This window comes from Xyrauchen texanus, chromosome 11 (assembly GCF_025860055.1).
Source record: "Xyrauchen texanus isolate HMW12.3.18 chromosome 11, RBS_HiC_50CHRs, whole genome shotgun sequence".
NCBI classification, from domain to species: domain Eukaryota; kingdom Metazoa; phylum Chordata; class Actinopteri; order Cypriniformes; family Catostomidae; genus Xyrauchen; species Xyrauchen texanus.
Genome location: NC_068286.1, coordinates 9,716,901 through 9,740,025, shown reverse-complemented (window position 1 = coordinate 9,740,025; position 23,125 = coordinate 9,716,901). Strand labels below are relative to the sequence as shown.

The 23,125-nt window shown below is 41.4% G+C and overlaps 1 protein-coding gene across 4 annotated transcripts in view; it reads left to right on the top strand.

Moving 5' to 3' along the window:
- Positions 1-23,125, top strand: part of LOC127651547 (SH3 and PX domain-containing protein 2A-like) — a 143,547-nt gene that overhangs the window by 68,049 nt on the left and 52,373 nt on the right. For 3 of the 4 annotated variants that reach the window (XM_052137436.1, XM_052137435.1, XM_052137434.1), the window contains exon 6: positions 8,592-8,617. The exons of the other annotated variant lie outside the window; for it this stretch is intronic. In XM_052137436.1, the coding sequence (XP_051993396.1) occupies positions 8,592-8,617 (26 nt within the window). The remainder of the gene's footprint in view (positions 1-8,591; positions 8,618-23,125) is intronic. 4 annotated transcript variants of the gene reach the window in all.

The window sequence follows — 23,125 nt, the reverse complement described above, 5'->3', positions numbered from 1 at the left end:
ATGTGAGTACTCATGATTTTATACATGTTTCAAAATTACAGTTCATTTCTTTAGGTGTAAAAATTTTAGGAGTGTACCTTTAAACAAAAAGCTTAAAGTGATTTAAGGATCTTGAGGAATAAAATGGTGGATCAATTTAGTGGAATCTGTCCATGATTGGTTTGGTTTAGGTAGACTAAATTGGTCCAGATTATTGTTTGGCTCTACAGGGGTTAGTGAAGTTTATTGCCAATTAATTATCTAAAGTGCCGTTGCTTGAGGGGCTGATTAGATGATCAGGCAGAGAGAGAGAGAGAGAGAGAGAGAGAGAGAGAGAGAGAGAGAGAGAGAGAGAGAGAGAGAGGACAAAGGTTTGTACAGATACATCACGTGAAACAGGACTTTAACTTTGAACTAACTTTAAATTGCTATTATTAATGCATAGGTTGATCATATTAGCCTGATTGCCAGTTAGCAGTGTTTTAGCCATTAAAGAGGTCTGATCATTTGCGCCATGACAAACGAACATTTTAAAATTTGCTAAATTAGTTATGGGTCAAGAGGTAGAATCATCAAACATAAACTACATCTGCAAAAGAAGAACAACTGAGCTCGGTCTGTGCTTACTGAAATTCAAACCACTGCCCCCTGTGGGTGAAGCTGGAAGTGTTGTTGTATGAGATGTGTGAGGTCCAGTTACCAGGTGAAGCGTTAAAAGATGTATTTTTAGTTGTAAATTATGTAATAACGTCAACAGGAATGCATATTATATGAACTCTATAAATGTAACTATAAATTGAATTCTATCTAACTCGTGTATATATAGAATGATAATGTCTCCCAAACTAAATCAGAATGGTTTCCTGAAAACCAGTGTGAAGTCAGAATAATTTCAAGGCTTCCCCAATCATCACATCCAAACATCATTGAACATTTAGAAGAAGTCCTTGACCTCAGAGTGTGAAGATTTCTTAATAGCAGCTGCATAGTAACACCATTAAAACCACCCAGTACACCCTAGTAACATCCTTTTCTTTGTTTCTTTCTTTCTTTCATGTAAATATGCCTGGTTCAGTTCCTTGTAAGCAACAAGCTTCAGAGGTCATTGGTCAGCAGGACCACCCGTTTCCCTCTATTCTTGATATCCTGTCCTCCCCATCCCTTTCTCACCTTGTGAGGCCGTCCTCCCCTCAGCACCTCTAATGCCTTACAGATGCTCAGGCCAGTAAAAATGCCTCACCACTACCCTCTCTGTCTATTGCACTCTGTCTTTCTGAGTTTCTCTCACCTTCTCTCACCAAGTAACTCACACTTTCAATCACTGACATTCCTGTAAATGCACAGTGTGGTTTGATGTGTTTTATGCAAAACAAAACTCTGTTGTGTATGTCAGAACGTCACTTTGGAGTCTGGAACAGATTCAGAACCTCTGAAAACACACTTTAACAACCCCTGATGTGCATACTGTAAACACACTTTAACAACCCCTGATGTGCATACTGTACCTGTCCATCAAACACTACTGCAACAGTTCTACAATTCACTGGTCCACGATTGTTGTTCTGATTCCAATTCCACTTAACGATTATGGTTCCCTAAATTTGCACTGAGTTACTTTTTGCTTGTGTCATCTTGGACTTACAGTGACACCTAGTGGTGTGGAGGCAGAATAATTCAATATCAATAGTTTTCATTTACAGATGCCATTGTAGAAATTCACTATTCACAATCAGTCATGATTAATTGATCCAAGCGTAAAAGTGTCCAATAACGAGATGGTTACTGAAATTAAGCGAGTAGTATTCAGTTTGTCATGTGATTCTAAAATGGCAGCCCCTATGAGGGTGCCCCATCCTATGTAGAATAAAACAGCTTTTATAAGGCTACTGATATGACTAGAGTCCTCATCTCATGTTAGTGGTCATGATTTTATACATATGTTTCAAAAGTACTATTTATGTCTTTAGGAATAACATTTTTTTTAATGGGGAAACAATTACTGAGTGCACCTTTTAAAGTTTCCATTAACGGTTCTTTCAGTAATTTTTTAGGAAGCATCCCCCTCCTTTAATAATTTGTCCTAACTATATACTGAACCAAACTACTAAACAAAACAATACGATTTTTTGTTGCACATTTTGTTTGTCTTTGTTAAGTACCTAGTTTTACTGCAAAATACCCCTTACCACTATCCCAGTCAAGTAGACTTTGCTGATAATGTCTTAGATATTGTGCTTCATTTTTGCTCAGGGCCTCTTTGCTTGTTGATGTAAGTGAGGCTAGCGTGGCATTCATGCAGTTTAGATCCCTTTGGGAGAGTAATACTCCAACACTTTAGAACCAGCACACTTCTCCAGCTCGGTCTGAGAGCTATAAAACTTTCAGTGCATGAAGTACATGCCAAACACTTCTTCAAAAACAACAAACATTCTTTTGTTTTGAGCAGTAAATTAGTTTAAAACCCTCTCTTTAGTATTGTCCCACTCAGCCAGGATGCAAAATACAGCAATGTACAATGGGTGTTGTTGGCCGTTTGGGCATGTGTGAGCTCCATTTCTGGGGTGCCAGAAGTGAGCTGTGAAGCATGTTGTTTTCAGCTGTACAGGCTTTAATACTGTGAAGAGGAATGCCTATTTTATAAACTGAACCCCCAAACCCAAAACCTAAACCTCACCATCAGTGAAATAAAAATGGAATGTAAGAGGGAAAAATGCAACCTCTGAATCACGCCTGTCACTGATTCTGTGAACATGACTACTTCCTGGTTTCAATGTAGGATCTGAACCTGGGTCTCCCACGCCGCTAACGCAACGTGCTTCCGTTTGAGCCACAATGGAAGGTGAAAGTGCTGGAGCCTTTGCAAAAATGTCTGATAGGAGATGGCATTTGGTGAGTCAGCATAATGTGGCCTATCCTAGGGTACCGGAACTCTCTCAGACAATGTGCCAACTTCCCATGTGAACATGTTGAAGTAAAAAGCGATCAGTATACAGGTTTTTGCCCATTATCCTGATTTTGCTCTGCATTAAAACACCTTTATCGTCATTCTGGCGGCATATTTAAGTGTTTTGCGCATGTCTGTTAATGTTTTGACATCATAAACAGAGGAAAAACGGATTGTAAGTTAAGATGTGCAAGGAGGAGGCGAGAACCGGCTTGTCAATATAAATAATAATTTAATGAAAACTTAAACCAAAACACCCAAACATAAACACACATGACAGACATGCCCGTAATTCTCTCTCTCTCGAACCGTCATCACCGGCTGCCTTTATCCCTCGCGTGCCCCACATTCTAGCCCGGCCCCCCTCTGCTCCACACTCCTCCCGACGTTACCTCAGGCCGGGGTGCCACCTTTCCCTGGGGAGGGTGTGCTTTGCGCCCCATCAGGTCATCCCCACCTTCCTCGACCTGGGAGGAGACAGGAGGGAAAAACAACAACCAAAAAAAAACTAAATAGGGGAACACGGTGCGAAAGCGAGAGAGAGAGGACAGAGAGAAAAAGCTCACTCACCGGTTCTCTGATGTACCTTCGCGTGGTCCTCAAACACTCCTCCACACTCTCCGGCAGACTACAGCCACTCCTCTCCCGGTGAACCGGAGTCAAACCTCCGACCCCCAGCGGACAGAACGCCCCTCCGCTTTTCTGGCGGCACGTGGGGACACTCCTCCGCCCCTGGCAGCAGCCCTACCGCTCCAGGCGGTCGGGGAGTTGCTTCCCTCCTCCCCTCGTGGACGGCGGTCTTCCCTCGACCCCTCCACGTCTCTGGGGACGGCAGGGCACTCCTCCGCCCCCGGCAGCGGCTCTCTCGCTCCAGGCGGTCATGGAATCCAGTCCCCACTCGCCCCACGGACGGCGGCCATTCCCCGCGAGAACCGGCTTGTCAATATTAATAATAATTTAATGAAAACTTAAAACAAAACACAAACATAAACACACATGACGGACATGCCCATAATTCTCTCTCTCTCGAACAGGCGTCATCGGCCGCCTTTATCTCTAGCGTGCCCCATCAGTTTCTCTTTTCACTTATAAACAACAAACAGACCTTTTTTTTTTTACAATACCACAACAAAAGCCAGTAATGACTGTGTCTAGATATCACCAAGATACAGGAAATTCCACAGAAGAAACAGTCTTTTGTAATGTGTCACACATTTATACACCATTTTTAGTACATCATTAAGTTACCTTTTTATGAAGGCATCTTTATGATCAGGTGGGGTGAATGAACTGAGCATTGACCAATCAGCTTAAACTACAGTTTCTGGCATTTTCTTAACAGTCATCATCCACTGACATTATTTAATAGTGATCATGGGAGTTATAAAGCTGAGAACTGTAGTTTTTTGTCTAAAACTTTTAGGGCAAGCCAGTGACGCCTTATTTTACCTGTGGCTTACTGAGTGCAGGGAGCGATCAACTTTCACTCCCAATAATACTTTCCGCGATAAACAGTCTCAAGCAATAAATGTGAGCTAGATATTTTGTGATATAGCTCAAGAGGTTAGCAGTCTGTAAATTCTGTTGGCCTACAGGTTTTCCAAAGACTCTCTGTATTCATAGTCTTCATTTTTGCACTAAAACTATACAGGTTCTTGGTCTTATTGTGAACAATTCGTTGGTGCCTGTTATTCCAATGAAAAAAGGAATCTTTAATCAGAAATCTTCAAATTCAAATGTGACAAAAAATACATTTGATGGCTGACATCACCAAGCTCTCCTGATTTTCAGCGCTTCGCCACCTACCACCTCTCATGGAGACCACTTTTCACAATCAAATCAATTCATAGAGGATAAACTCCCGCCCCAGATTGTTTTCTCAATGTATATCCTGTTTTACTCAGAAATAAGCACATTACGGATGTAAAATCGGTTGCAAACTGTTTAATGTTGACTTTAAAATGCATCTGTGAATGCATTTATTCAGAGATCTATTATTTTAATATGTCTATTTTTCCAGATGCCAAATCTCATAGACTAATCAAAGAATGCTGAAAATTTGGCATTAGACTCAGGCTACCTCTACATTAATCCAGATACATTTGAAAACTACGTTTTCGTTTTCCCGTCCACACTGCACTTTTCAAGCTTTTTCCAAAAATTGATTGTCCACAATGAAACATTAGAAATTGCTTAAGTCCACCGTTGCATGTATAATCTGAAACGCAATTGCCCTCATATTCCATCACCGGACACCAGTTCTGAGTACACTTCCCATTGCCTTTGAAGGAATGCAATGTGAATGTTGTACGAAGTAACATTTATCATTAACAATGCTATCAAAGCAAATATCAGACACAACATTGCCGCTATGGGCCATGACATGGGCCACCATCTTGATTGTTTTGGTTAAATGGATCACACGACTGCAGCACATGACAACAAATACATCATAGTTTTCAGATATATCTGTTTTCCTGGCCCTATGGGGGGTGGTCGCTGTCCTTTTCTGCATATCACGGCGCCATTTCGGGCCTCTACAGCCTCTACAGCCAGTCCTGGCATAATGCTGCAGCCTGTTTCAGCTTATCGCTGCCCGTACAGCCCCGTTTCGTAGCCAGCCCAATGGGAAAAGTCCTGGTTCTCCCTATGGCCAGTCCGCCCCTGGTATTGTCTCTTAATAATGCATTGTCCTAGGAATTGTCTTACATTTCATTTCATTTTCAACATTAGCTGCACATACATTATTCATAAATGTCATGTCCTAGATCCACCTTATGGTGACAGTTTATTTTTATGCTATGTAGCAGATCTCTGATTTAGGGCTTTTAGGACAGTGCCCTTCCTCTGTTTTCTGCTCTGTTGGCCTACAAAGGACTTCATTCTAGAATGCGGCATTCTAGAAGGTTCACAGTGACATCATAGTACTGGTCAGAAAAAGTCAGTACTCATTCTCCCACAGGAGCCTCAAAAGAGCAGATTGAGCCGGGGATTGATGAAAAAGGAAGCGATATGACCAGATGAAAGGAAGAAGAATGGAGGGGTTGTCATATTTTGGAGTGAATATTAAAGGGATATTAAGGGAAATGGCCCTTTAGGGGTATCGGGGTATACCGAGCATGTGGGTATGTTTCTGAAGGGGATCAGGAAGTCATCTGGAGTATTTTCATAATTATGTATTTCATGTGATGAACTCAGTCTTTTTAAATTGTATTATTGAAATCCCTGTGTAACCAGGAACCAAATGCTTAGTATTATGCACAAAAGTTCACACAGCTGGCATTATGGACACTTTTCACAGACTGTGGGGACACGTTTCTGATATATTTAGCAGCATAAATCTAGCAAACTATTTTAAATTGCATTTGTATTTATTATTATTATTATTTATTCTAAATGTATAACATTATGCTTTGTACTCTGGCATCAATGGCCTAAAAAGAAGTTACCACAGCTGCAATGGAGTTTCTAATACAGCTCAAGGGAGTGAGTCTCTCCTCTGACTGTTGTAATTAATCTCTCTTTATTCTTTCCTCTTTTGAAAAGTCCTGGAAACAGAATAGTTGATTCTTTCTTTAGCTATTGGTGAAAACACAAAAGTTATATTTGCTCTGGTCTCCCATTCACCCATCTGTAAAGAGTATACCCTGTAAAAGTTAACTTCCACATTCCACTCACAGAAATGTGAAAATGGACCATCATTTTCACACTTCTGGGTTTGGAATGTGGAAGGAAATTTTGCAGGGTTTCTTTTTACAATGGTGGATTGGAGATTGAGTATTGCACTGATAGTTCTGACTCTGTATTCAGGCTGGACGAGTCGCATTTGAGGCCATTATTCAAATGACAGCAGATTATAGCGGCAAGTTGTAGCACCAAGTTGCTACATTCACTCAAAAGAATATTTTAACCTCTTTTTATGATTTACGTATATCAGTTTCATAACAAATCTCCATCAAATTGAAATGAATAATCTTCAACAAAATTAAATGAATAAAACTTGAAAAGTTTATTAATTTAATTTTGTTAAAGGCTACTCAATTTTATTTGATGTAATTTTGTAATGAAATTGAAATGCGTAAATCTTAAAAATAGGCTAGCATTTGGTTTTTGTGTGTTGCTTGGTAAAAACAAATAGCCTAGAGTTTGGAGCTATATTACTTGACTGAAAAATTTCACAGAAATCCAGAAGAGTTTTATCTGATTATTGTCATTAATAAATGTTAGTAGATATTGAATATTGGTGTCTTTTATTATGTTGCTGTTGCCACCGTTTTCTAAAAGTGCTCCACTTCTATTTGTGCCTAATGTAATGGCCCCTTTGGGCTTTTAGCTTTTATTTACAAGTTCTAAGAATAGTCTTCATTTGCAAAATGTTAAATGTTTTAACTTTCAACAATCTTACGGTATATTATGTGTTTTGGATTAGACCATATGTACATTTTATACCTTCTTGAACCAGTTTGAGCATTTAAGTCAGTATTGAAACATGGAAAAGTCACCAGACTGAAAATATTTCTTTTCAAAGCAAATATAAAAACTACAGAGGCCCCAAAAAGTAGTTGGACACTTAAGCCACACTTAAAAATGTCTGAATGTCATTGCATTAAATAACAAAATATCTAAGCAAGTGGCAATTATTTAAATAAATAAAGCACAAGAACGCTTTTAAAGCAAAACATTTTGTTAGGTTTTTAATGATTGAACAATAGATATACTGTTCAAAATGGAGACATAGTATTTGAACACTCTCTGGTTGTCAAACATGAATGGAACATGTCTATAGTTAATGTGATGAACTACCTGTGGTTACTTTGCTAGGTCATCTGTGTGAACTTGAAAGTAACTGACTGCATACATCCTCTAAAAAACACCAGTTGCTTAAAAATAGTATATATTATATATATATTTGTGTTTTTTTTTTCATTGCAATGACATTCAGAGATTTCGAATGAGACAAAAGTGTCCAGATACATGTACTTTCTGTGACCGCTGTATAAAAACACGAAAAGTTAATTCAGCATACTTCACATTTGTAGAGGTTTTAGGTCCTGCTAACAGTGTATGTGCACTTTTTGTCCCTCAATTAATGTTTTGTGTGTGTGTGTGTGTGTGTGTGTGTGTGTGTGTGTGTGTGTGTGTGAGACAGAGAAAGTGCCTGTATAAGTGTGTGCATTTGCTGGAATTATATTGTTCCCTGCATTGGCATCACTTTCCATAAATAGATGCCCTTCCTATCTCACCTTTTCCGTAGTTACTGTTTGACTGAATTTCATGCTGATGGATAAAAAGGCACATGCGCATAATTCCACACTCACATTCACGCATACAGGCTCATGACTGAGTGTCAATCTGATCTATTAATCAGGGCGTGTTAAGAGATCCGCCCTCTTTATCCCAGAGCTGGAAGATGAGAGGAGGGACGGAGGGGGGGATGAAAGGATAGAAAGAGCCATAGCTCTGATTGGGTCACGTGATCTGATATTGTGCCGATTGCAGCTGGCCCCTTTTATCTTAACACACACACACACACTCAAATACTTGCTCCCTGCCCTGGCACACATCTAGCTCTCACTGTATCTCAAGTGTGTGTGTGTGACAGCTGTCTGCTGCAGGACATTGTCTCATTGCGACTCACTATGTCACTCTGCTGTTGTTTGTTTTACAGGGATTGTGGATCCAAACGCAAGTCAGGTAAGACAACATCTTATTTACCTCCCATCTAAGTCTTAAACCTGTTGCACTGGGCAAAGTTAGTGCTTACCAACTGATACTAACACAGCCCTGCTCAGCATGCCGCCTCTGTTGCTGCAGCATTGAATGACTTGCTTTTTTATGTTCAGCTTAGGATAGAGAAGGGTTTGGCTGCTTTATAACTAAGGTTCCTCTGAGATTTGGACGTGACTCAGAGGTTTGTAGAGCTCAGGGAGTGTCAGCTGTAAAAGGTTTGGAAGTAAGTGGCGGTATTTTGGAGGAAGCAGCATGAAAGGGTGTGCATTTGTACTTGACGCCGTTGTCAGAGTGGTTTCTGCCAACTTGTCCAACTGAAGGCATGAACTGCATAAAAGGACAATGAAATGCTCACCAAACTCTTTTTAAGAGTTGACACTTGGCAATACGTTATTTTCTTCAAAAACCATTTGAATTTTTTTTAATTTAAAGACCTTTGGTTGAGAGAATGATCAGAGTATGCAGAGCTGTAATCCGGTGCAGGGTGGCAGCTTGGAAAAAGCTCAGATATAATATAGTTTTGATTTGGTCAACATCTTTTGCTCACTACATACTACACCGATCAGCCACAACATTAAAACCACCAGCCTAATATTGTGTAGGTCCCCCTCGTGCTGCCTAAACAGCACCAACCCGCATCTCAGAATAGCATTTTGAGATCCAATTCTTCTTACCACAATTGTACAGGATTTACCATTTATAGGTATGTGTTTAAATACATTTTAAATGTTTTTTTATTCTATAAAGTACCGACATAATTTGTCCCAAATTCCAAATAAAAAGATGGACTTTTAGAGCATATATTTGCAGAAAATGACAACTGGTCGAAATAACAAAAAAAGATGCAATGCTTTCAGACCTCAAATAATGCAAAGAATGCAAAAAATGGCAAATGCAATTTCATATTAATTTAGAAACAACACAATACTAATGTTTTATCTTAGGAAGAGTTCAGAAATCAATATTTGCTGGAATAACCCTGATTTTCAATCACAGCTTTCAAACATCTTGACATGCTCTCTACCAGTCTTTCAACTTGCTGTTGGGTGACTTTATGCCACACCTAGCACAAATATTCAAGCCGCTCTGCTTTGTTTGATGGCTTGTGGCCATCCATCTTTCTTTTGATCACATTCCAGAGGTTTTCAATGGGGTTCAGGTCAGGAGATTGGGCTGGCTATGATGGGGTCTTGATCCGGTGGTCCTCCATCCACACCTTGATTGACCTGGCTGTGTGGTATGGAGCATTTTCCTGCTGGAAAAACAATCATCTGAGTTGGGGAATATTGTCAGAGCAGAAGGAAGCATGTTTTCTTCCAGGATAACCTTGTACGTGGCTCGATTCATGCGTCCTTCACAAAGACGAATCTACCTGATTCCAGCCTTGCTGAAGCACCCCAGATCATCACAGATCCTCCACCAAATTTCACAGTGGGTGTGAGACACTGTGGCTTGAAGGCCTCTCCAGGTCTCCGTTTAACCATTAGACGACCAGGTGGAGGATCGGTGATGATCTGGGGGGTGCTTTAGCAAGGCTGGAATCGGGTAGATTCGTCTTTGTGAAGGACGCATGAATCAAATCATGTACAAGGTTATACTGGAAGAAAACTTGCTTCCTTCTGCTCTGAGCATGTTTTTTGTGACAATGTTTGTGCCAGGAGTGGCATAAAGTCTGGTTGTAAGCATGCTAAGATGCATGAAAGTTGTGATTGAAAATCAGGGATATTCTACCAAATATTGATTTCTGAACTCTTCCAAAGTTAAAACATTAGTATTGGGTTGTTTAAAAATGAATATGAACTTTATTCGAGGTCTGAAAACACTGCATCTTTTTTGTTATTTTGACCAGTTGTCATTTTCTGCAAATACATTTTTATTTGGAATTTGGGAGAAATGTTGTCAGTCCTTTATAGAATAAAACTAAAATTTTTATTTTACTCAAACACTTCATAATGCGGGCCTTTTAATTATAATGAAGCCTGAAATATATCTGGGTCTCTTATTTTGAAATGTCTCCACTTCCAGTTGTGAACACACTGATGGCTGATTCGCTGATAAAGTGACTCTAATTCAAACTGCTAACCTTAGCTCCTGAGTGTAAACCCTGAGTTCTTTTTGGGTGATTCATTAAAAACACCCAGACATCATGGCTCTCATTGTGTTTGTTGTTGCATGCAGCGAGCTCATCTCAACAGCAAGGGTGTTAAACGGCATAAGACCTTAAATTGTTTTAAATAATCAACTCACAAGATGATATCTGAAGAAACCGCATGTGAACAGACACAACTGGACTGTTAGATTTAAAATTATTGTCGCAATCATTTATTTTGGTTGCAATTGTGACCATAGTAGTTGTAGTCTTAAGCCCTGAGTGATGGAATATTCTGACAATAATTAAAATTCAATAACTTTTGCATTTGTTTTTTGGCGAAAATGCAATATACTGTAGATGTTTTCAAAAGTGTAAAGACGTAATAATTATAATTCCAGATTTTATTTAATCTCCTTTTTAGTAATAGACCATTTGCCATGAATTTTGACTTCTGTAATTATTTACTTCCCCCCCCCCCCAGGTTTTTTAAACCTGTATGGCTTTCTATTGTTTTCACATGGAACACAAAAGATGTTAGGAAGAATGTTAACGCTAGTCACCATTCACTTTCATTGTATGAAAAAAAAAGATACAATGAAAGTTAATGGTTTACTGAGACTTGCATAAAGAAAGAAAGTCATATGGGGTTTTAACATTAAGAAGATGAGTAAATAATGATAGAATGTTCATTTTTTGGGATGGTTGGGTGGTTGAACTATCCTTTTAAACTTCAGACACACACACACACACACACACACACACACACACACACACACACACACACACACACACACACACAATATGTTTGGCTCAGTTACAATTTATATTAGGTCTAAAATATCTTTTCAAATACATGTTTTTCCATTCATCGCCTGTTTGTTGTCTGTTTGTGCATCCACATTTATTTGCTCTCACAATGCTTGGAAATCGTTAACATTTGGCTATAATTTGACAAGCAGCTGAAGTGATGTAATAAGCATCTCCAGCTGTCTTTATTTCCTCTGCAAGATTTTGACATCAAATCATGTGTAACCACTAATCATCAGTCTTTCCCTCTCGTTCCTTGAGAACACTGGAAATATTTTGGTCTTATTAATCTTATTTTTAAATATCCCTCAAAGGGTTTACTACATCTTCAAATTATCACTAATACTTGCATCATAGTCTGTTCCAGTCTGATTTAATAATTTCTCAAGCTGACCGCTGGATATGCATCTGCAGACATCAGTAAGCAGGGATTTTTTTTCTGTAGCTTCAAGTCAAAAACATCTGGAAGATGTCACTCTGATTATCCAAGTACATATGTTGTTATGATTGTAAATGTGTAAATTATTTTGGTTTATAGATTTGTGATTTCAACTTGTCCCCATCTTTCTGAGTTTGAAACTCAGGCTCTCTGTTTTCCATCAAAATTGATTATCTGTGAGGTTTTAGCAGGTGGAAACTGCAGCTGGGATGTATCATTATCACAAACAAATTTGATTTTAAGTTCACATATCCCCTGGCGTTCACATTCGCCAAAGCTCTCTGTGATGTCACACTGACATAACTTTTGCTTCCCCAAAAGCTGATAGCTTTGGAATCAACATTAGGCACACTGACCACTGGGTTGCATTAAATTGTGCATTCTTGAAGACCTGTTTTTGATTGTACAATTTTGTGGTTGTATTTTTTATTGGGGTAAGACTGCATTTCTCTGTACACCATTCTAGTTTCATCCAATGTCTGATTAACCAGCTCTAGGAAGTACCTGGAGTATGGGGTAGTGTGGTTTAATGGTTAAAGAACTAGGCTGAAAACAAAAGTTGCAAGTTCAAATCCTGAAAAAGGCTGAAGTTTGACTATCTGTAATTTCATGGCCCACACATTTCTCCAGCTCCAACCCAGCTGGTTTGCGGGGTCACATCAAGGGCATTGGTTTCTCCTCGGTTAATTTTGGGGTTTCAAATAAAGTAAAAATTTCAGGCTGATCTCAGATCAAGTTTGCTTTATGGGGTGGCCTGGTGGTTAAAGATCAGGCTGGTAACTGGGTTTAAACCCCACAAAATCAGAATCAGAATCAGAATCAGCTTTATTGCCAAGTATGCTTACACATACAAGGAATTTGTCTAGGTGACAGGAGCTTCCAGTCAACAACAATACCAAAAACAGCAGCAAGACATAGGTAATTAAAAACAAAAAAGAACACAAAATAAATAATTATACATATACGTACATACACTCACCTTCATACATACCCACATACACACACGTAGTGCAAATCTAATACAATCTGTATATAAAGAACAAAAACAGTATATTATGTACAGAGCAATGTAAGTAATGGCAGAAGTGGATATGTTGGATAATATAAATTAAAATTAAACTGTGTATTGCACATAATTATTTCTCAATGGGGCAATTTAATTGTTCATTAGATGGATGGCCTGAGGGAAAAAACTGTTCCTGTGTCTGACGGTTCTGGTGTTCAGAGCTCTGAAGCGCCGGCCAGAAGGCAACAGTTCAAAAAGGTAGTGGGCAGGGTGAGTGGGGTCCAGAGTGATTTTACCAGCCTTTTTCCTCACTCTGGAAGTGTATAGTTCTTGAAGGGGGTCAGGGGGCAACCAATAATCCTCTCAGCAGACCGAACTGTCCTTTGTAGTCTTCTGATGTCCGATTTCATTGCTGCACCAAACCAGACAGTTATTGAAGTGCAGAGGACAGACTCAATGACTGCTGAATAGAACTGTATCAGCAGCACTGGTGGCAGGTTGAACTTCCTCAGCTGGCGAAGGAAGTACAACCTCTGCTGGGCCTTTTTCACAATGGAGTCGATGTGTATCTCCCACTTCAGGTCCTGTGAGATGGTAGTGCCCAGGAACCTGAATGACTCCACTGCTGCCACAGTGCTGTTTAGAATGGTGAGGGGTGACAATGTTGGGGTGTTCCTCCTAAAGTCCACAATCATCTCCACTGTTTTGAGCGTGTTCAGCTCCAGGTTGTTTTGACTGCACCAGAAAGCCAGCCGTTCAACCTCCTTTCTATATGCAGACTCGTCATCATCTCGGATGAGACCGATGACAGTGGTGTCTTCTGCAAACTTCAGAAGCCTGCCAGAGGAGTCCTTGGTGGTGCAGTCATTGGTGTACAGGGAGAAGAGAAGTGGGGAGAGCACACATCCCTGGGGGCATCAGCGCTGATGGTACAGGTGGTGGAAGTGAATTTTCCCTGCCTCACAAGCTGCTGCCTGTCCGTCAGAAAGCTGGTAATCCACTGACAGGTAGAGGTGGGAACAGGGAGTTGGTTTAACTTAGTCCGGAGTATATCTGGTATGATTGTGTTGAAAGCCAAGCTGAAGTCCACAAAAAGGATCCTTACGTATGTCCCCGGTCTGTCCAGATGTTGCAGGATATGATGCAAACCCATGTTGACTGCATCATCCACAGACCTGTTTGCTCGATAAGCAAATTGAAGGGGGTCCAGAAAGGGTCCAGTGATGTCCTTCAGGTGGGCCAACACCAGTCTCTCAAATTACTTCATGACCACAGATGTCAGGGCGACAGGTCTGTAGTCATTAAGTCCTGTGATTTTAGGTTTCTTAGGGATGGAGATAATAACTGAGCGTTTGAAGCAGCATGGGACTTCACACTGCTCCAGTGATCTATTGAAGATCTGAGTGAAGATGGGGGCCAGTTGGTTAGCACAGGAACGAAGGCAAGCTGGTGAGATGCCATCTGGTCCTGGAGCCTTCCTTGTCCTTTGCTTCCGAAAGACACGGCACACATCGTCCTCACAGATCTTGAGTGCAGGTAGTGTAGCAGGAGGGGGAGGAGGGGGTTGCAGGAGGTGTTAATGGTTGTGTGAAATGAAGGTCCGAGTGCATGTGGGGTGTGAAATCGGGCCTTTCAAATCTGCAGTAAAACACATTCAGGTCGTCAGCCAGTCGTTGGTCCGCCACAGGGTTGGGGGTAGGAGTCCTGTAATTAGTAAGTTGTTTCAGTCCACTCCACACTGATGCAGGGTCGTTAGCTGAAAACTTGCTTTTCAGCTTCTCAGAGTAGCTTCTTTTAGCCACTCTGATTTCCTTATTCAGTGTGTTCCTGGCCTGATTATACAAGACTCTATCCCCACCCCTGTAAGCCTCCTCTTTGGCATGACGAAGCTGTCTGAGTTTCCCTGTGAACCATGGTTTATCATTGTTGAATGACAAAAATGTCCTAGTAGGGATGCACATATCCTCACAGAAACTGATGTATGATGTAACAGTATCTGTGAGCTCGTCCAGGTCTGTAGCTGCAGCTTCAAAAACACTCCAATCAGTGCAGTCAAAGCAGGCTTGTAGTTCCAGCTCTGCTTCAATAGTCCATCTCCTTATAGTCCTTACAACTGGCTTTGTTGATTTTAATTTTATAGTTCGGGAGAAGATGAACCAGACAGTGATCAGAGAGACCCAAAGCTGCACGTGGGACAGAGCGATATGCATCCTTTAATGTTGTATAGCAGTGATCCAATATATTTCTGTCTCTGGTGGGGCATGCAATGTGCTGTCTGTATTTGGGCAGTTCGCGTGTGAGATTTGTTTTGTTAAAGTCCCCAAGAATAATAATGACTGAGTCCAGGTATTGTTGTTCTGTGTCTGAGATTTGATCAGCCAGCTGTTGCAGCGCTAAGTTCCCAGACGCGTTAGGAGGAATGTAAACACTCACCAGAATAAACAGAGAAAACTCCCGCGGCGAGTAGAACGGCTTACAGTTAATAAAGAGCGCTTCCAGATTAGGACAACACATCCTCTTTAGTGTTGTTACATCTGTACACCAACTTTCGTTGATGTAAAAGCATGTTCCACCGCCTCTCGTTTTCCCCGTTAACTCTGCGATGCGATCCGCTCTGAACAGCTGGAAGCCCGGCAGATGTAATGCGCTGTCCGGAATGGCTTCACTCAGCCAGGTTTCAGTGAAGCACAGTGCAGCAGAGTTTGAAAAGTCCTTATTAGTATGTGTGAGGAGATGTAGTTCGTCCGTTTTGTTGGGAAGAGAGCGGAGATTTGCGAGATGAATGCTCGGCAGCGCTGTGCGAACGCCGCGCTGACGGAGTTTAACCAGCGCGCCAGCTCGTCTCCCTCGCCTGCGTGCAATCCATTAAATGTATGGGGATGTATTGCGGCCTCAAGCAAGGCGCTTAACAAGAGGATTGTTTCTAGGGTGATTGTCTCCATAATAAGTGGTTAGTTACTTTGGATAAAAAACGTATGCTAAATGGCATATTAGTAAATTGGTTAGAAACTGCTTTTCTGTAACTTCCTATCATTAGGCGTAGATTAGAAAGCCCTGAAGACTGGATCAGGCTGTTGTCTGATTTGGTGCACTTGACCTAAATCTCTAGGTATTGAACTTTTGAACAGGTGGTTCCCGTCTTCAGGCTGATATAAGTGCAGTTCTGAGAACACAGTCTTCTGCCAGAATCAGGCAAAACTGATCCCTGTTTGGGGCTTAAGTTTCTTAAACCCATCTGCTTGTCAAGATGGTCTCTCCCTGTGGAAACGGGGCTTATAAACCAAACTGAGCTCTTTAAGGTCTTAAAGAGTGATGCAACTTTTGGTATACTTACAGAGTTGGGGCAGGATGGGGTGTCAGCTTGTGCAGCGACCTTGACATTGGCATCTGCATTGGCACCCCCCTAGCTGGTGGAACCCTAGGACACTGCCTAGTTCGCCTATCAACAAATAGTTTTTATGAAATACAACGTATCAGCAAAAAAGTATTCAAATTCTACGAAAAGCAAAAAACGTATTGCAAAGAATAATTGGAATATTATAATAACTGAAAATGCATCATTGAAAAGCATAATCAAAATCTTCAAATAAACAAAATCATGCAAAAAGGAGTTAGTGAAAAGCATCACTGATATCCTACAACAAACGAAAACATCAAATGAAAAGCACCATCAAAATCCTACAAAAACGTATCACATAAGCAAAAAGCATTACTTTTCGTTTGTGCCCGCTCAGTCAATGCATTGAGCGCGTGGCACACAGCTTTCTGTATAAGCGGGCGGCTTAACCCCATCAGTCAGAATTTATCGACTGAAAGCAGCGGCTGAGACGCCTGATAGTGACGTCCGGTAGCACGGCTAGCTATGCGATGTCTCGTTCTCTACATCTCAGGGAGCCGAGGTTACAATCATAACCGAAGAAGTTCCATTTTGATTTTGATCACTTACATTGCATCACTTATGCTTATGGTAACATGTACGACCATGTCGCCGTACTGGACAAAGGACACGTAACGCATAACACTCAAGAGTGAATCTCGTTGTAACTACCCCGAGTGTATAGAAGGTGCAGAACATGAGATTGTGTCATACAGATGCAACGCTTAGCTTATAGGAAGCATATAAAAAATCAACCTCGCCCTGATCTTTTTTAGGGGCCGAGGTAACTAGCACATTCGCATCGCTCAGTAGTGGGATACTTTGCCTTTAAAAGGGCTTCAAGTGGACCACAGCTTAGTTCCACTAAGGGAAACACAGCGCAGATCTGTCTTTTAACCAGAGAATGAGGGTCTAAGGCGTGACCGAGACACAAGTATATTAATGTATTAGTGTAGGAAACACAGTAAATATATATTCAAGCGGTATGGTCCAAGTGTGGCACCGCTTTACATTCGAATGTCTAAAGCACAGCCGAGACATAAGATATACTGCATGTAGTGTAATTAGGTATTATAAGTGAAGTATGATGGCACTTAAAGGGCCTGGTATTGCATTGTTGCACAGGCATGTGTGGACCGGGAGCGAAGTAAATTTATCAAGTTCTCAAAGTGGACCTTCGAACACAATGTGAATTAATGCTGCTGCACAGACAATATCTGTGAAGCCCCCGAATGCACGCCGAGGTTGTAAAATCGTGCAACGTGCTGGGCGAAGTCCAACCTGCCACCAGGCAGATTTCTACTCGAGATACCTCTTGTTGAGTGGAACTTAATGACAATAGGGCATTGGGTTCACTGAGATTTGTACAGCAGTGTTATAGTGTCAACAATCCAATGTGACAGTCTCTGCTTTGAGACTGGCATGCCTTTCGAGTAACCTCCAAAACAGACAAAAAGCTGGTTTGTTTGTCTGAATTGGCTCGTGTGGGACACATTGGTGTGTAGCGCTCTGACTGGACAGAGCGTATGGAGGGAGTGTTGCTCTTCCGACCGGAAGGGAGGGGGGTAAAAGGCTTGTAAAGTGACTACCTGCGACTTAAAATTATAACTATAAATTATAAAAATATAAAAATATTTGGTATCAGCGTGTCTCTAGATTCGCTTGGACCAAATTCCAAGCAGGAGCTGTGCTTTGAGAATGCCTGCAGATCACCTCTTTACGAATGCCAGGGCGAGTAAGAGAGCTGTTTTAAAGGAAAGAGAATGCAGATCGATAGTCTCAATCAGTTTAAAGGGGGCTTTAGTCAGCGCATTCAGCACCAAGGCCAGATCCCATGTAGGGATTGTAGCTGGTCGGGAGGATTCAGTCACCTCGCGCCTCTTAGAAAGCAGACCACAAAACAGTGTCTACATACTGGCATTCCCCTCTACAGCTGCATAATAGTACCCGGAAAGCAGCTACATTTTAGCGTAGACCGGAGTAAGACCTGTGTCTAAGTGCTCCAGTAAAAATTCCAAAATTACAGAAATAGGGCAATTAACGGGATCGTCACTTTGCATTTTGCACCATTTCACAAACACATTCCATTTGTAGGCATAGAGCCGTCTCTAAGAAGCCGGGCTGTAGCATGCAAAATGTTATTATTTATTGCCTGTGAGAGATCTTCATCATCAGACGTGACCCGCTTATCAGCCACACATGTAGTTTCCATAACTCTGGCCACGGATGCCAAATCGAGCCGCGAGCCTGAGAAAGAAAGTCCCGACTTAGTGGGATTTCCCACGGATGCGCGTAAAGGAGCTCCACTATTTCTGGAAATGCCTGGCGGCTATCGCATAATGCGCACCAGCCCGTGTTGGACACATCTGTAGTAACTACTTTGCGTCTGGAAACCTGACATAAGGTGACCCCAGGCTGGTAAAACCCCGGAGCTGTCCATAGTGCTATCGCAGCTAGACAGTGGTTGGTAACTAGAATTTTATGGTGCACGTAGCGCCATGCCCGTTTAGGAACTTGGCGGTTGAGCCAGCATTGCAGAGGTCTCATGTGCATCAGACCAAGGGGAGTGACCACCGCTGCAGCTGCCATAAGCCCGAAGAGTTCTGAAAGCATTTGAGAGGCAGAGGCCTGCCCAATTTGAAACTCGCTGCCGTGCTGCATATCGAGTGCATTTTCTAAGCCGAGAGCGAAGCGCACATTGTTACAGAGTTCAAACACAACCCCAGGAAGGATGTTTCCTGACTGGGAATTGATGAGCTCTTCCTCACATTGATCCGTAAGGCCAAGTATATTCAAATGTGCAAGCAGCCTGCACCTGTGCGAGTGCGCCACACTCTCTTACTGTGCTAAAATGAGCCAGTATGCTTTCAGAGGTGCTAAAGCTGCATCCACACATTTCCTGAATGTGCGCAGAGTGAGGAACAGGCCGAACAGCAGGACTGTGAAATTATATGCCGTCTCATCGAATGCGAACCACAAGAAGCATCTATGATGAGGAACGATCGGGATATAAAAATTGGCATCTTTCAGATGTATTGAGACAAACCAGACATTCTGATGGATGTGTGCTTTCGTGTCAACATTTTGAACGCCGCTTTGACAGTGAGCGATTCAGAAGCCTTAAGTCCAGAATTGAATGCAGCCAGCATTCGTTCTTTGGGACAAGAAAATAGCAACTATAAAGGCCCTTTTGACGTTCACTGAGCTCGACAGTTACTATTGCATGTACTGCTAGTAGGCTGTCAATTTTTGCATGCAGAATGTGAGCGTTTTGAGATGACATTCTGGACGGCATCATGCCATTGAAGCGTGGCAGTCGTCTCGCAAACTGAAGTGTGTAACCGTGATTTAGTGTCGTTAACACCCAATTTGATATGCCGGGAAGGGATTCTCTCACTTTTATTTGCTCGGACAGAGGGGATAGCGAGATTACTGGTGAGCCTAACATGGTGCCCGGCCCAGGGATGGGGCTGACGGTTTGTGGGATGTGTGTGGGTGAGTGAAGAGGAACATAGCTCTTTTCGTGAATGTTTGTGTATTTTTCTCTTTTTGCACTGCCGGTAAGGCAGGCCGAGAGCAAATTTTTTATACAGTTTATTGGCACAGATAAGCAATTGTAAACTATCTCCTGAATAGGAACGGTGGGAGGAGAGACCAGGGATTCTGTACGAGTTCGCTTGGTGGCGTGGCTTCCCCGTGGTGAACAATGAGACTCCTCTTCACGTGGCTGAAGCCATCAGGAACGCTGAGGCTGATCAGAGGAAGGTTTTCCTGATGGGTGGGGCCCTTGGTGCAGTGGCTGTGGAAAGCCTTTTTTGGGTGAACAGTCAGCTCAAACATGTCCCCATCTCGCATGTCGGTCAGCATCAGCCAAAGGTGACAGTTTAGGATGACCAGATTTCCCATGGAGCGCCTAATCGCTCCGGCGGTGGCCTTTGTTGCTCATAGCACCAAATCGGTCGTGACACGAAGTTCTTTGAACATGGTCGGTTCGGGACCAGATTCATAAATCTTTTTACCAATTTTGGACTGGTAGACCTCGAACACTGCCATTGTGTGCAAGGCGGCACCAGCTTACCCAGATGTATTATAGGTGCATCCCGCTACTGTTGAAGTAAGCTGGCATGGCTTAGACGAGAGCAGTGGGTGGGATCTCAGGCCAGTTTGACTTGTGGGACATATGTGGGCTGCTACCACCTGTTCACTTCCTGAGTTGGCGTGATCCAATAGGAGTTCAGAAATCGGAGAAAAGGAGTTTCTCCCATAAGCGTCTGCGTCAGGGCCTTCTGAAGTGAATATAGTATGTAAGTGACCAAAATCTAAAGGGAACCTACAAAAAGCAAAAGCATCATCAAAATCATGTGAAAAGCGAATCAGTGAAAAGTTAAAAGAATTACTACAAAAAACTTTATTGAAATCCAGCAAAAAGCATCAACAAAATCTGACAAATAGCATCAACGAAATTGGGCAAAAAGCATCCTCAAAATCTGATTAAAAACATCAAGAAAATCTGATGAAATGCATGAATCAAATCCCTCAAAAACATCAACAAAATCAGATGAAATGCATCAATGAAATCTGGCAAAAAGCATCAAAGAAATCTGACAAAAAACATCCACAAAATCCAATGAAAAGTATAATTGAAATCTGACAAAAAGCATCAATGAAATCCAACAAAAAGCATCCACGAAATCTGATGAAAAGCATCAACTAAATCCGGCGAAAAGCATCAACAAAATCCTAAATTTAACAGAACTTACACAAAAAAGCTGACTTAGCTGAAGTAATTCTAAGCAGTATATGTACTAATTGCTGTGACGTGATTTCCTGCATTTCCAAGTGCAAATATTGTTGTGAGTTAAAGGTGTAACAAAAAAATTTAAGATCATCTGAGCATTTTGAAACGTCACCTGAAGGTTCACAAAACCGACTTGTGAAGAGTTCATTTGAGGTGGTGCAGTTTGTTTATGTAGAGCTCCACAGCTATAGCCTAATGCTATTGAATTATGCACTATGCGTGTGATTATAGTGTAATAATATACTGTTATGGGCCTCCTCAGAGGGAAACAAGGCCCCTCTCTTCCTGCAACCACAAAGCAGTGCATGCCAGCTTGTGATCTCCCTCTTGTTTACCTAACCCTACATTGAAACCCTTCTTTAGATTGTTAGTCTCTATCATAGTTTGTCTCATGGCACACATCATTACAGCCTAAGCACGCATTTGGCATCAATACTTGAAAAGCAATAGTTTAGATTAGCATTTCCAAATGTGTGGGGGCCATGAATTCATTGAAAAACCCCTGGCCCTGCTTCCATTGCTGGGATTAGACACCCTTTTTTTTGGTGCTTGTCTTTTTTATCTCCCATCAGTGACACCACATCATCTCATCCTCGTGTGAGAGCCAGATGTGGAGAGGGGGAAGAACGGAGGGGGAGATTGTGGGGTTCTCTTGGAATGGGGTCAGTCAGACAGGCCCTGGTTTACGTGGCAGAGTGAGTTATGTGTGATGCCGGACTAGCTAATCCTGTTTACACATGTCTCTGTGGGCTCTATGGAGGAGTGGAGAGGCAAACAGAGACAGAGGGGAATGCTGAACAGATGGAAGTTTTAGGGGAGGAGAGATTAGTTTTAGAGCAATGGCCATGTGTTTGTGTATAAATGGACAATGTATGTTTGTGTATTAAATAATGAGTTTAAATAGGTCTGTGTGGTTTAATGGTATGATGTTTAATGATTGTAGTTTAACATTGATTAGAGAGCTACTGTGCACTGTGTTTACCTTATGGGAAGTGCTGGGAAAGAGATTGTTCACCCAAAAATGTAAATACCCTTATCGTGTACTCAACCTCATGCCATCTGAGATGTGTATAACTTTCTTTCTTCTTGAGAACACAAATGAAAATGTTTTGAAGAATATTTCAGCTCTGTAGGTCCTTAAAATGCAAGTGAATGGGTGCCAATTTTTTTAAGCTCCAAAAACCACATATAGCCATCATAAAAGTAATCCGTATGACTCCAGTGGATGACTTGTCTTTAAGGAATAGATAATTGTTTAAAACTGTTTGCTTCTGGCCAGCTCGTTGATGATGGTAGAGTTCAATCTGAAACCACTCTCTTGTGACATAAGCTCGAAAGCCTCCCCTTCATAGATATTCATATGTAGATCCCTTATTAGCAGCTGTTCCTGTAGACCTCAATAATGTTTACACCTAAACGCAGGTTATGCTGTGGTCTGAGCAAGGAGCTCAATCTGAGACATCTTCTAATTTACTTGCATTCAAACCAATTCAAACCAATTCTCCTTGTTGACCGTTCAATTGACGTATCCAATTCAGCCGAATGAGGCTTCTATGTATGATTATTTATGCCCCTCTGTTGTAAACAACAATGTGCTTCTGTATTTTTTTCTTGCATCAGTTCTGATGTGTGAACTTAACAATGTGCTAACGTCACGTGAGAGGCAGTTCTTGTGAATTTTTAGGAAAAAAGTTTTAAATATTGATTTATTCCTTCATTCATTAATCCACCGTTCACTTGCATTTTATAGACCTACAGAGCTGACATATTCTTCTAAAAATCTTAATTTGTGATCTGCAGCAGAAAAAAAGTCATTTACCTCTGGGATGGCATGAGGGTGAGTAAATTATGAGAGAATTTTATTTTGGGTGAACTATCTCTTTAAAGAAGGGAAAAAACAAAACAAAAGAAAAAACAGTTTGCAAATGCAGAATTTTTTTTTTTATTCTTACCC